General features: G+C 44.6%; 1 protein-coding gene across 2 annotated transcripts; it reads right to left on the minus strand.

The window, feature by feature from the left end:
• Nucleotides 1–638: 638 nt before the first annotated feature.
• Nucleotides 639–14,428, minus strand: brd2a (bromodomain containing 2a). 2 transcript variants are annotated; one of them, XM_042076530.1, is made up of 12 exons: nucleotides 12,159–14,428; nucleotides 8,297–8,612; nucleotides 7,860–7,997; nucleotides 7,226–7,373; nucleotides 6,605–6,795; nucleotides 5,906–6,373; nucleotides 5,404–5,532; nucleotides 4,728–4,943; nucleotides 4,180–4,451; nucleotides 3,412–3,716; nucleotides 2,593–2,721; nucleotides 639–2,329 (listed from the first exon to the last, which is right to left on the minus strand). In XM_042076530.1, exons 1-12 carry the CDS (start codon nucleotides 12,188–12,190, stop codon nucleotides 2,199–2,201), a joined length of 2,475 nt encoding a protein of 824 aa, XP_041932464.1. In that variant the 5' UTR covers nucleotides 12,191–14,428; the 3' UTR covers nucleotides 639–2,198. The 2 variants fall into 2 exon arrangements, with proteins under 2 accessions (XP_041932464.1, XP_041932463.1); XM_042076529.1 differs by having other exon boundaries at nucleotides 4,716–4,943.
• Between the last annotated feature and the right edge of the window lie 357 nt (nucleotides 14,429–14,785).

Here is a 14,785-nt window from a genome sequence, read left to right on the forward strand (position 1 = left end):
TCGAGCAATGACACTCTTTAGGCCCTCAGGACAGTAGAAGACCTTGGAGTAAGCACCAAGTACTAAATCTGTTTAAAATGATGAAGTACAAGAACAGGTAAAGAACAATGCAGTGGGTTTGTTAGGGGAGGTTGTTGGAGGATTTGGGGCAGGACTTGTCACACAAGAGTCTCAGAGATTCTTGAAGATAGAGATAGAATGTTCTGAGAGCATTGGGAAGCTTGTTTCACCACTAGGGAACCCCACATGAAAAAAGTTTGGAGACCGAGGGGACCTCATGTGCAGGGTAGGCAGACGGCGTTCCTTTGAGGAAGTGGCCCAGAAAGTGCATAAAGTCTGTTTAATTCTGTTCAAGAAGATGGGTGCAGATCCAGAAGACACCTTGTAGACAGCAGTCAGTGACTTGAATTTGACTGTCTATAATTTGGCTCCATAAGGGTTCAGTTAGCTGACTCAAGTACATTTCAATGAGACATCAGAACAGAAAAGCTGGTCCCTTTTATCCTGATGTATGTAACGATTACATGTTTCTAATGGTGTTCAGTGCATCTGCACATAGTAGGCAAGTAGTCAGCCTACAAAGAAATTCTGTGTTCTAAGTCTGGATGATGGCACCAAAAAAGGACACACAGACAGTATTTTATTTTTTAAAAGAATGGTCATTGCTTTTATTTCATTTTCCAAACGTAAATGATGGTATACTGAAGCAGTTGATCCTACATCAGAAAGGGTTGGGACAATGCCTGTAGCTTGACAACAGTTTCTTTTTTTAGAAAACCCCAGGGCAAAAAATAGGCAAAACCCCATAAGTCACATGAAGAACAACAGAACACAGAAGTCAGAATAAGAAAAAGGGTAAACCATGTCTCACCAATAGCTACATACATGCTCCGGAGCTGTACAACGGTTGATTATGTACATGTTTTCTTTTTTCGCAAGACATCTGAAACAAGTATTGTGTTGTGTTGTAATTCATATACCTGTACAGTTCCGTGCAGTAGTACTAACAGCAGTGATACAATATTAATTAAAACCACTCCCGAATCAACAGGAGTTAAAAAAAAAAAAAAGAAATCATGTGTAGGGTAGGGATCCATTAAATTGTTAAAAGACCTGCATTAGGCATCGGAAGTCTCCAGGCAAATAAATAAGAACTGAAAATACAGACATACACACACACAAGCACACCTTAAAATAAACAAACCCAGTAAGACAAAATAAATCACATTAAAGCCTCATATACAATTCTGCTTTTTAAGCAGTACGTCTGGATCTTAGGAACAATGAACTGAAAATACTCCAAGCTATCTCTTAAGCCAACCTCCAGAGTGGTTCTTGGGGTAGGGAGATGAAGACATGAAAAACTGACAGAACAAAAGGAAAAATATCTACAGAAGTTGATGGGATGACTTTGCATGTGCCACTACATCAACACAAGGATTCAGATGCAAGTCCATACAATATTGCAGATGTCTATAACAATGTTGCAGATGCACTGCATAAACTTGGGATTGATTTTTAGATATAAGACTGGAAAAAGTGGGAGCCAGGGTTCTGTCAGGCAAGCAAAGATATTGATGTAGAACCATGTATCAAGCTACAAAACACCACTATCCTGGTTTGTGTGTATGCGTTTGAAAAAGCGGCACAGGTTCCAAGACACATTCACTACCACCTAAACCAAACGTATCCAACGCCTCTTTTAAAAAGGAAAAAAAAAACTATAAAAGCAAAACAAAAACAGTCTGACCACTCACTCTCTCTCTCCCCTAATTGGGGATTCCTTAAAATTCTTCTTTATAAAAGAAAAATAGATATTTACATTATATATATATATATATTGACATGTATTTACATGGTAAAGAGAAGGGGGGCAATCTAGGCAGCGTTGCCACCCCAGAGAATGAGTCCGTTTTCTGGCATGCCCCTGTTCCATCGCTCCCCCTCTCTTTTGTGGAGGAGGGGAGCAGCCCCATCATTCTGCTGCAGGAGACCTCTCCTCTTCCTCATCCGATCTCTCCCTCGTCTCGATCTCTACGGTGATCTCGTGGGGCATTCCATGCACTGGTCGGGAGGAAAAGTTCTCTCTCTGCCCCTGGTGCCAAAGACACACACATCCTGGCACCAGGCTGGTCTTGTCTGCCTACAACGCTGGCCTGGGCGACTGAGGGCGCCAGGCCCGTGCCCGGCAGTGCTGCTCAGCCCGAGTCCGACTCGCTGGTGTCGGAGGACGACGATGAAGAGGAGGAGGAGGAAGAGTCTGAACTGGAGCTGCTGGCACTCAGGCGAGAGGCAACAGCATGTGGCTCTACTGTGCTGGGCTTCTCCGCTGCAAGGAGAGGGAAACGGTTCAACACAAGGAAATTATGGAGGGGCTCAAAAGAAAAGACGACAAGACTGCAGTTCCTAAGTTGACACATAGCTTGTAGTTAGCATAGTCCCTTAATCAGAATTTCAAAAAGATTTCATCTTTTCTAGAGCAGTATTAGTTGTTCAATGCAGATATGAGAGACCATTCAAGAGGTTTTCAATTGCACAAGTGTGTGTGTGTGTGTGTGTGTGTGTGTGTGTGTGTGTGTGTGTGTGTCTTACCTTTGGTTTTGACTGGCTTCTTGCCGGAGTTGAGCTGGCCACTGACGTCCTGCAGCCTCCGCTCCAGCTCGCGTTTCTTCTCCAGGGCCAGCTCCTCCTTGGACTTGCCCGCTGCGTTCTTCTTCAGCACTGCAGGGTTGGCACAGAGCACAGGGTTACACCCAGCACAGCACATGGGGATCGCCACATGGCGCAAGATCACACACACACATGGCACAACACAGGGCGCAGGGAGAACCACATCACAGTACACAGACTAAGAGAGGAAGTGGCAGTTATAAAATGGGAAATATACGCCAATAATATAATCCACCACACTATAAAATATAATAGTGTGGTGGCCATCCCATTAATACACAGTAATCCCAAAACACTTGTGACTCACACATGCTGGAGCAGATGCGCTTTACATCTTAGTGACACTTTGTATCTGTATTTGACCCATATTTAAATGATGTAATCGGCACTCAGATACTCAACTATCAGCTACCACACTGACGCAGAGAACAATGACATGAATAATGTAGAACATCCTCCCAGTTCAGGAGCTGGTTTATATGGAGAGCGTGCGCGTGTGTGTTTGTTTGTTTGTGTGTGTGTGTGTGTGTGTGTTGAGAAGCTCTCTTGCAAATTTATACTTAGCAAAGGAGTCCTGTTTCAGAACCTGCTGGATTAGATCTCGCACATGTGCCCAATGTGTCTGACACATACATCTCAAACCTCTCCCCAAAGTGTGTGTGTGTGTGTGTGTGTGCGTGCGTGTGTGTGTGTGTCATGTTTCAGGCTACTCCAGAGCAAAGACAACAAAATGCAGCTCACCTGTGGTGGGTTTGCGCGGTTTCTTGCGCAGGCAGGTCATGACGTATCTCTCCAGCTCGCGCAGCGTGGACGGCTTGAGCGTCTCGAAGTCGATCTCGATCTCCTCGGGGTTGGTGTCGCGCAGCGAGGGCTCGCGGGCCTGGATGATGTGCACCACGCGGCCCAGCTTCTCGCCCGGCAGCTTGTTGATGTCCAGGCTCAGCTGCCGCTTCTCGTCGTACGACATGGGGCTGGTCTCCTCCTCCTCGTCCGAGTCGTAGTGGGGCAGCAGCGGCACGGGCGGGGGCATCGCCTTCTTGGAGGACCTGGCAGAGGGGGACGATGGATGGAAGAGAGAGAGAGTCAGGACTAAGACTAACAAGGAAGGACAACAGGGCGGGCAGGTGTGTGGGTTACACTTGAGTGAGCCTACATACAGTATTTTGGTCTGGCCAATGTGTATTATCCACCTTTTGTTAGTAAAAGAAAAATAGATATTTACATTATATATATATATATATATATATATATATATATATATATATATATATATATATATATATATATATATATATATATATATATATAAATAGTTTTTCACTGCAATAAAATTTGTTAATTGCCAGAATCCTTGAACCGGGACTTTTACTTGACATTAGAGGACAGTTAGTTTGGTTAAGTAACTCAATTAACAACTACAATAATCAGACATCATCTGGCTTTAAATGAAGCTGGTTGTGGTGATTAGGGATAGCCACAGAAGTCAGATGTGTGACCATGCCCACTCACTTGCTCTTGTTGCTCTTCTTGGTCGCCCCCTTCTTGCCCTGCGTGGAGGTGGGCGCCGCCTTGCTGCTCTTGGTCTTGGGCGTCTTGGCGACCTTGGGCACCTTGGCGGGCCGCACCACGGGCTCGACGTCCAACACGGGGGCGGGAGCGCGGCTGCTCCGGTGCTTCTCCGGCTTCTTCTTCTTCTTCTTGTCCTTCTTGTCGCGCTTCTTCTTGGGCTTGACGATGGGGCCCTGCGAGAGCGCCGCCAGCTGCTCGTGCACCGCCCTCAGCTGTGAAGGAAAGGTCAAAGGTCAGGTCAGATCATGAAGCCATGTGGTGCTCTGTTCTGTTATTATACTATAATACCTGTATGTGAGACTTATTTAGTTTCACTTCACTGTACTGTACTGGCATGCTGCATCAAGAAATTACTAGCAACAACCCAAACCAAACTGCTAGGCTAACATCCTGGGACAAGTTGACATTGCCTGGCTGAATTGTGTTTGTGTTTATTGGTCTGTGTGTGTGTGCGTGTGTGTAGGTGTGGAGTCTACCTGCATACACACCTGTTCCTGCAGCTCAGCCAGGCGGTGCGCACGCTCCTCCTCGCTGTCCGAGCTGGGGCTGCTTTCGCTCTCGCTGCTGGGGTCGCTCTCCGACGACGACGACGACGAAGATGAGGAGGAGGACGAGTGACCGCCCAGACCACCGCCCAGGGATGGTGGCGGCATGCGAGACAGGGGCTCGTCTGGCATCTTAGCGAAGCGGAACTCAAACACATCCTGGGAAAAAGGACAAGAGACGACATGAGTACACACTGATATACGCATCGAGTATTTCAATCTGTCCGTAAAAGTGCAAGTGAAAGTGTAACTGTAGTCTGTTTTCCCTTGGGGTAGTTGTCTGAACTCTGGTCTGGAACATGCAAGTGAAAGGATGCTTTAGAGTGAAAGTCAGCACTGGAACATAACCTATGGGTGACTGCTATGTACATTCTTGTGGAAGCGTGTTGTGCATTTGTTGTACGTGTTGGGGACCAGTGAGGCTTATCTAATGCCTTCTTGAATGTGTGTGTTGATTTGTGTTTGTGTGTACGTTTGAGAACTGTGAATCAACGTGTGCCAAATCAACAAACATGCCTCCAGTTTGTGTTACACGCAAGGGAAGTAAAATTGTGTGCGAAACTGAAGCAAATCTGCCGTTTCTGTTTGTATGTGTGTATGGGGCAAAACTGACACACACCTGCAGCTTTCGGGCCATAGCCACCACGTCATGGTCGGGCGGGTTGTACTTGTAGCAGTTGGAGTACATCAGCCGCACGTCGGCGGCAAACTGCTGTGCTTCTCGGTACTCCCGGCCATCCATCTTCCTCTGAGAGGGAGAGAGCAGAAGTCAACACTTGGTTCATTTCCTCTCGGCAACAAACCCGCTTTTGACATTTCGCTTCTGCCATTGCAAAGCCGATATCAATGTGGTTAAGGCACTTTCCACATTCTCTACACCTGCTATGCTACTAGATATGTGTGGAGGGATGTTTGTATGCAGGGCTCTGACTTTTGATAGAATTTAATTAAGGATATACATATTATGAATATAATGATACAATATAATATTACAAATACAAATAGCTTTAAGCAATTCATCTGCACTTTAACCACCGTATAACTTGTTTCAACAGATTTAACTGATGTGTTAGCTATGCGTCTGCATGTTGCTGGAGGATTTGTAAAAAAGTTCGGCTCACCTTAATGGTGCTAAGGTCCATGGGGTGCTTGATGATGTCATGGTAGTCGTGGAGGCCCAGTGTGGAGGCGTCCACGGGCTTGTAGAAGGGCCAGGCGTAGGCGGCGTGCTTCTTGGAGAGCAGCTCCTTCAGGATGCCGTTGCAGTGCTTGAGGCTGGGGCTCAGCTTGCCGCGCCGTGACGGCTGGTGCTGCTGCGAGTCCGGCAGGTCCTTCTTGGGCGGCTTGATGGGCCGGCCGCTGCCTCCGCGCCTCGCCGGAGCCTTCCCCGCCAGGCCGCCGCCGCGCCCCATGCCCAGCATGCCCCGGCCGGGCTTCGAGTCCATGCCCATGCCCAGGGACGAGAGGGTCAGAGGGGAGTCGCTGCCACTGTCCAAGCCCATGCCCAGGCCCATGCTGCCAACGCCCATGAGAGGCATGACCATGGTGGTGGGGGTGGTGGTGTCCGCTTTCCTCTTTACACCCTTTTTCTGATGAGAAAAGGATAAGAGGTCAGTTTAACATATTTGTTTATACCTAAAGGTTTTAACATAGATCATAAAACATAGGAAACAGGCAAATTATTTTTGACATAAATTAGAGTCAGTTCCCAACCGTAACTAAGGCTAAAAGTAACAATCCATCTTAGTGTTTTGGTTGGGGTCACAATAGCAGCTAAGTGCAATCTCTGCGGACATCAATGGAAAGTCAGTGGTTCTTACCTTGGTAGTGGGCTGTGTTGGGGGGACAGCCATCATAGCAGGCGGCATGGGGGGCAGACTCTTGGCCAGCAGAGTCTGTGGGGGGACCGCGTAGATGGGGTCAGGGGTGTCGGGCGTCGGGGGCGAGTATGCTGACTGCGAGACCGAAGAGATGGCCGGGACCTGGTGGGCCGTGGTCACACCGCCTGGAGCTGAATGGAGATCAGAGAGAAAAAGGATTGAGCAATACGCAGAGAGTAAGATGAGGAAAGATGATGAAAACTGAAACTCTATTCTTAGTTCAACATCAGCTTCTACACATGTGACCAGATTGATGACAGACTTCTCTACACACACACACACTACCCCTCCCTATACACCTACGGTGAAGATGGTTATGACAACGTGGGGCAACTTTTTGAGCATTGTTGACAAGCATTCACATGGCCAATTCCATGTGTTTGGACTGGATGATTGAGAATTTGCCTACTTATGATTAAATTTCTCGAGAAAAGAATGTATTACCCAATATGAATAGGGAAGTGTCTGAATAATATTGCTCAAGAACACTACCCTGAGACATCTGCTCAAAAAGTTGCCTCGTCGTTCTCAACATCTTTTCACCCTGTCCTTTCTGCTCACCAGTGTTTCGCCGGCCTTTTCCCACCTTGCCCGGTTTGGCCCGTGGCACAGGGGTGGCCATTTCCACCTCGTCCTGAGGCATCTGGGCCACCTTCTGAAGGAACGCCTTCTCCAGAGACTGAGCCATCAGGACAATGTCATCTGTAGGCTGGACACAAGACACATAAACACAATTAGAAATAGGATGACATTCCCTGAATATCCTTGCTAAAACTACTTATTTGAACCATTATGAGCCATTTTCTCATAATATAAAAAGGAACACTTTTTGTGTTTACTCATCTACCTCAATACATAAAGAGTATTTTAATTCCAATGGCACTATGCTGAAGTACCAATTCAACCTATGGAGGTAAAAACATGGCAGAGTTGCAGCCCCCTCTAGTTGTGGACTTTGGTTATTGGTCAGTTCAAACTGAATTGTGACCATCGCAAACACTGTGCATGAGTTGGTCGCTGCAGAGCATCATACACTTCCCATTGCCATGTATGGTGAACTCCAACTAAACCTTTCATCCAAGTTTGTATCATGCATTGAGTTTATGATAAGACTCCCAATGCATGTAAATATCCCACACCTAATTGGTCAATATAGTTGAAGATGTCCATGTATGAATGAGTCTATCTACTGTACCTTGTTGTAGATGTAGCAGTTGGTGAACATGGTGTTGAAGTCCTGCATGCACTCGCTGGCGCCACGGTAGTAGTTGTTCTCCAGACGCCTCTTGATGGTGCCCATGTCCATGGGCTGCTTGATGATTTTATGGTAGTCCTGAGGGAGGACAGGTACACAGAAACTGAGGTCAGCTCTGTGACTCAAACAGTTGGAAATAGGTAACCATTATCATTAACGACTGAATGGCTCACAGGAGGGCAAAAACATACATACATGTGAGCTTACTGGAATAAAATACAGTGAATAACCAATTTTGTGATCTGAACTTGACCACACTACTGCCCCCTTCTGGAGTAGTTTGTGTGTGCATGTGTATAATGATTTGAACGACATTTTATCAAAGGCTTCACAAAAAAATATTTAATGAAACTTGTAGTACGAGGTGTTGCACTCACAGGCAAGTTGAGTTTAGAGGCGTCCACCGGCTCGTGGAAGGGCCAGGCAAAGTGGTGCCTCCAGAGGTACTTCACCACCACCTTTTGGAGGAACTGCAGCTGATTGGTCATGCGGCACTGGCGGGCGGGGTCTCGCACGGGCGGCTGTGAAGGCCCGGAGTTGGGGGCCGAGTGGGGCAGCAGTGGGGGACCCTCAAAGCCCTCGAAGAGCAGCGATGGCTTGCGGATGCGCTTGCCTGCCCCTCCGCCCGACTGTTGCTGCTCCATCACCGCGGTGATGCCTTGCATGACCAGGTCGCCCCCGCCCAGAGAGAGGCTGTTGGAATGGACGGAGGGAGACGGTGAGGATGGAGACGCAGAGGGATGAGAGGGTGCAAAGGATGATAGGGAGAGTTAGAATTAAGGAGGAAGAGTAAGAGTGGAGGTTTTGGGAGGAGATGAGGGAAAGGAAAACAGAGAGAGGGTGAGAGATTTAATGGCAGGAGTGTAGGGAGAAAAGGGAAAGAAAAAGAAAAAAAGGCAATGGAATGTCTACTCAGCCCAGAAACTGAAGTAAGATGAGAGGGAACTGACTAGCTGCTAAATCATCACACCAATTTCACAGCCTCCGACTATTTCAACAAGGACCACTGATGAGTCACACCACTGCTCGACTTGATGTGTTCCACTTTTTATGTCCAATACTATGACACATCCCTATACTCATATAGGGATTCTGCTGATCAAAGACAGGCTTGGTTCCTGCTGTTTCACAACCTCCAGCCGGTATATGATTAACCCTTAAGGCAAACACACTTAACATTTGCCAGGGCTGTCATAAATGACTCACTTGGACTGCTTCATATAACTAGACCCCCTTTTAGCTTGAGTTGTGTTAAAGTCCTGTCCTGGTTGCATTGAGGAGTTAAGATCTGAGCACCACCAATTTGTTGCCTAAAATAATGGTGCTAGGTTTTGATTTGGCTGTTCAGCTATACATACTCACAGAATGCCTATTTAAGGGACATGCACTTTTCATAGGTGATTTCTCTTTGCCGAAATCCGTAAGGAGTTCAAATCAAAAGAATTACAGCCCTTTACTTAAATTGAACATATCAAGCTTTACTGGGTATGTTTTGCATGCTTTTTCTACCGAAGCCCTCAAGGCACTGATGCTACAGCACCTGCCTATTGGAGGATGGGGAGGACACATGAAGTTAACTGGAGTTAAAAAACAACACCTGCATGCAGTTTACTGCCCAATTCCCTTATGTCGCCTGGCAACCAAGCTAACAGGTCCATTTCATTGGCTGCCAGACTACCATAACCATGGCAACCAAGTCACACACCCCCTCCAAACAGCAACCTACACTACACAACACAGTAAGGGATTGTGCAGTGATAAAAGTCTGCTAAGCTGATATCCAAGGCCGTACATTGTGGGCTGTGGTGTGTGGGCTACTGTGTCTATGTACACAGACCACACTAACAAGCCTTGGCATTTCAAACATATTTTAAAAACAATTAAAAATTAAAAACATGCTACCTTTCAAAGGCTAATATTAAGGGGAGCGGACCGGCAAATTTTCCTTTTGAGCACAGTGCGAGCCGAACCCTGTTGTGCATACAGCTACCAAGTTAAACTTTGTTCTCTCATACATATTGCACCTTTCCCTGCTAGATGCAAACCAACATTCAAATGTGAGCATAGTAGGCATGCAATTATGGGCCTGCTGCTTGTGGCTGAACAACAATCCACAATAAATCCTATTTACTTGTTTCTTGAAAAGGTCTTGGAGTGGAACAAACCAACAAGTTACGCTGTTACCTGTACCCTTCATAAATGCTCTTCTTGACCCTTACAATGACAGTATGGTGAAGGACTACTTGGTTCTGTTGACTTACCTTTAGACTTGTCAGTATCAAGTAAGCCTAATAAAACAACCAGTTTCTAAATGTATGGAGGAAATATTTCATGAATACGGTATTGTCCTAAAAATCTGTAAAGGTTTTTCTATTTTTTAGTCTCGACTCGACTCCAAGCATTGGATTTTGAGAAATTGCTCTCATCCAGTGCAACTATAATGAGGGGGTAGGGGGGATTAAAAAGAGGACAGTGGTGTCAGTTAACTGACTTAATGGAACCAGTATCAATGATGCAACTGTGCTAGGGGGGGCTTACATCACAACAGTCTCAGGGACAGGCCTACTGCTCACTTGAAAATGTTTGAGTAAGGGGCTAACTTCTTTAGAATTTTCCATTCTAAGAACTCCTTCCTCAAATGTATCAGGCGTCTCACGAGGTCCACTTGCATCACAATTAGCATCAAAGTTGTCAGGTTCTTTTTGACACCAAAATAATATTTCTGATCTCTGATGTGATTTAACAAAGTTCAGTATTTCCTGTTAATGACAGTGTACCCACACACTGGTACATGGTGACCAACACTGAGCCAGAAGGAAATTACAACCGAGCCGTCCTTCAGCTCAAGCTAGTGAACAATTTTTACAAGAATCAATTAAAGGACTCATTAGTGAACATGTACCTGTAAACGTCTCCTTGCAATAGTTTGGGAAACTGTTGCATGTTAAAACGATCCCAGTACTCAATCAGGTTTAATTTGTCTTAAATGACACAAAATTAGAAACAATTTGATATTTTGCAATAATTTTATTATAGTCAATAAAAAAGGCATTAGTACAGAAAATCATGTCATTGGCTTGTCTGGTGTGGTATAAGTAAATGTGCTAATATTTAATAGTTGTGAGCCTCTAGAAAAAATCATTACATTACTACAGAGAAAAACAAAGCGAGTTGTATACTGTCGATAAAGACTACCTCCACAACTGGTTAACTGCATTTTGCGGGAAATGGTATTGGCATGCTTGCTTAACTTCCAATGAGACATGCAGGTTACTAGGCAACCGAAGTACAACCATCCCACCACTGGACCAGTCTTGAAGAATTTAATGCATGCTTAATGCATGAGTTAAGTTTACTGACAATCAAAGTTAAGATCAAAGTCAAGACATATGGTTCGCCCGGTCAAGATATTTTGGGTTTTGTTGTGACAAACGGAGTAACGTTATCTTTACAACTAACCTACATAACGTTAATGTCTCATGTGGCTGACCAAGACGTCAATGTATCCAATTCGTTAAAGACATATCGACATCGCCCACTGATTTTACATTTGTCATCACACTAGGGAGCTCGATCACAAAATGCACCACTTCGCCATTACGTTTGGTATGTTCAAGCGTGACATTAAGCAAACCTTAGGATTCGTTAGTTGACATGAACGTTCCTGTTGGCGGCTAACGTTAGGTAACGTTAACTTATGGCTAGCGTTATACACAGAATGGGTTATTCGCTAGGCTACAAATGCTAACTAAACGATCCAAAAGCAATCACCTAACGTTAACGACTCAGCTAAACTCTTACCAGCAAACCAACAATACGGCATTCTACTTCATAAACAGCTCTGTTACATCCACACAGAAAGTGCACAAACTTAATCTTAAGTGTTACAGTTGACTTAGCAACAAATGCTAGGGAAAATGGCGTCGGCGCAACGACGTGTTGGGGAAAGGCGGACAACCAATTCAAAATATAATTTAATTTTATATATATACCCAACCTGACTGGCATACAAATCTATTGGAATGACCAACATTGCCATGAACTCGGTGTCCTGTGCTCGGCTGCTAAGAACCACAGTTGCAAGTTACGGAGTTCAACAATTTGTGCAAGTTAATCCGCCCGGCATCAGCGCTGTTGTCATATGCCAAACGGCATCAATAAATCCAAAGTAACTAACAAGTTCTGAACAGCAATACTCAGTCAGATTGCAAAGTTATTGTCAATTGTTCCGATTGGTACCTGTCAAGGGGCGGGTTTAAGGCCGTCTCCATCAGGATGGATCCGGATTCTGTTTAGTATACCCGTTTCTCTCAGGTTCCCGTTTCGCCTTTCCTCCCAGTTCCTTTCCGACCTCCTCAACACAGCTTCAGTGAAATGGCGACAAAATGAATCCGCCCGACTATTTATAAAACATCTAGCAACACTATTGGCTTAAGCACACCAAGAAAGCCACGCCTCCCTGACGTCTATACGTTTACCCAACCGTCAATCAAATAAGCCACACCCAGATCCTCCCGTAGGTTCACCGCCATCGATTTCCATTCAGTTGTTACCTACCAGGAATTCTCAACAACACTGCGTTTGTAAACCAGTAACTAAAGCACAACCTCCAGAATACTACTGCCCTCTCCCCGATTTTCTAGTCTTAATATCCAAATGGCTAATAGTTTTCCGCCAGTTGCATTACACCAACATGGACTAAAAGATAACCCCGATTGGTGTCTGAGACCTAAGCGCGGGCTTTGAGCGCAACGTCAAGGCACACCATTGGTCCGTTGATTACATCACGAGTATCAGACTACTGCCACATACACCACGAAACACCATGCTATTTTCTACTTTCCCGCAGTCGACTCGCCTCACTATCCCGATGTGCCGTCGCCATTTTGGAAGGTTGTGATAAGCACTATTTCACGATAAAACGCTTCTTCTGAACCCAAAATCAAACGTGATGCTGTTGCAATCTGTAACCTTTTCACTCAATGACATTTACACCTTACGTGAAAAGACTACCAATAACTGAAACCTATGTCTCACAACAAGACAAGCTGCACATGGCATTATCATTTTAATCCACGTGGTAATTGCCATTTGGCATTTCAGAAGTGCTCACGAAACTCAATCAAACGGGTTCACTATTTTAACATAACCCGTTCAGTCCATCGGCTTCCTAGAACAGGGCAGGTTCTACAAGGCCTACAGAAAATGTCCTCCATTGAAATGACACAGCACTTTTAACCAAAACCAGTTTCCTCCCTGGTTCCATGTTCCTTGACGAAAAAACACTACAAACTAAAGTGGCAGGAAAATGCATCCATGTGTTTTCTGCTAAAATAAAGCAATATCTGACCCATTTCCCCAAGGACGCCACAAATAGCACGTGAACCAATGTCAACTCGCAACACTTTGTCAAGCCAGTAAATTCCAAAATTGAGTGCGAAGACGCCATTTTATCTAAAAAAAACACAACAAAGATCTAAATTACAGACTTGGTGCTCGTGCCCTTAGGCTCACTTACCAATTCAAACACATATGTTATGATCAACACTAGGCCTACAACACAAGATATAATATGTTATAAAAGAAAGATACCATGAGAATTCTCAACTTTAAACTGATTACCACACTGCATTGTTAGCTTATCTAATGCAACTACTTCACCCCACCCCCACTAACAAGGTTACACGTCTGTTGCAATGACACTCAATAACACAACTAAAATTTCTAAGCGATAAAAACGTCGTCTACATTGCTTGGTCAGCTTTTAACGTTAAATCTACTATACATGATATCGTGAAATATATAACTAGACTATTAAAATAAGATTAAAAGTGATATGTTCATGTGCCCTTTGCCAAGAAAAAAAGATCCCAAATTACATTAAGTCAAAGTAACAAGCCAAAAAAGTCCATCTAAAAATCCGCATACTTTAGACATTTCCTTTTTTCTTCTTGTCTTCAGCCACGTTTCTTTATTCAACATTTCCTCCAAACATGTCCGACTTCTTCCCCCTTCATTGGATCGGGTGGGGGAGGGTGCGTCATGTGATATGTGATTAGGATCGGATTCTTGGCGCAGAGTTCATTAGGAAAAAAAAAAGGCCAGATGAACGCCGCATTAACAAAAAAAGCACACAAGTTTAGATCCATTTGTTACTGTGAGGTATATTCCATCCATCTCCATATTAGCCATTACCCGTATATTTCAAAGCATTTTCAGGTATTACGGAGAAATCCACAACAAAGAACATATTTCACAGCAACGTCAGCGGGTCCCCTATTGGTTAACGACGATCACGTGCGTATACAAACTTTGCCTCAAAATAAAATCTAGTATGTTTTGTCGTTGTCGTATTACCTTGGTGAATTTTCGAGAGTACACGACTTAGTTATTAAAGCGTTTGAAATCTTATCTTTACTTTGGTGATAATCCCAGTAAACTAGCCTACTTCCAACAACGCGGACATTCCACACAAACATGGCTCCCACTGCGCCCAGAGGTCCTTCTGCGCAAACGCAACACTGAGGCATAACATCACATGTCTTGTTTACAATGATTGATTTGGGGGGGGGGGGTATGGTTGGTTGCCAAAGATCATATTGAAACTGCGTATTCTGAGTAATTCCTTTTTTAAAAGACTGTTCTCTATTGTTTTTAGCCTACATACACACTGTAGCCTGGCCAACAGTGACAGGAGGTTGTCGGCTATGCATCAGACATTTAGAATTGAATTTTGAGGAATAAAAATGTTAATGGTCACAGTCTCAGTTCTCAAATACTATATTTGGTCTTTCTGGTGTTCTTGGTTAGCCCTTTAATACATCAGGTGATTATTCAAAACAAGTAGGCCTAATCCTATTGTCTTT

Source organism: Alosa sapidissima, chromosome 21, assembly GCF_018492685.1.
Source record: "Alosa sapidissima isolate fAloSap1 chromosome 21, fAloSap1.pri, whole genome shotgun sequence".
NCBI classification, from domain to species: domain Eukaryota; kingdom Metazoa; phylum Chordata; class Actinopteri; order Clupeiformes; family Clupeidae; genus Alosa; species Alosa sapidissima.

What these genes read in the sequence shown, in the direction of transcription:
- brd2a (XM_042076529.1), bottom strand. Translation starts at nt 12,190, where the DNA reads ATGGAGACGGCCTTAAACCCGCCCCTTGACAG. An exon ending in TGGACCTTAGCACCATTAAG is followed by an intron (nt 5,533 to 5,905) that starts GTGAGCCGAACT and finishes TCTCCCTCTCAG; the next exon opens with AGGAAGATGGATGGCCGGGA. An exon ending in ACCGCGCAAACCCACCACAG is followed by an intron (nt 2,722 to 3,411) that starts GTGAGCTGCATT and finishes CCAACCCTGCAG; the next exon opens with TGCTGAAGAAGAACGCAGCG.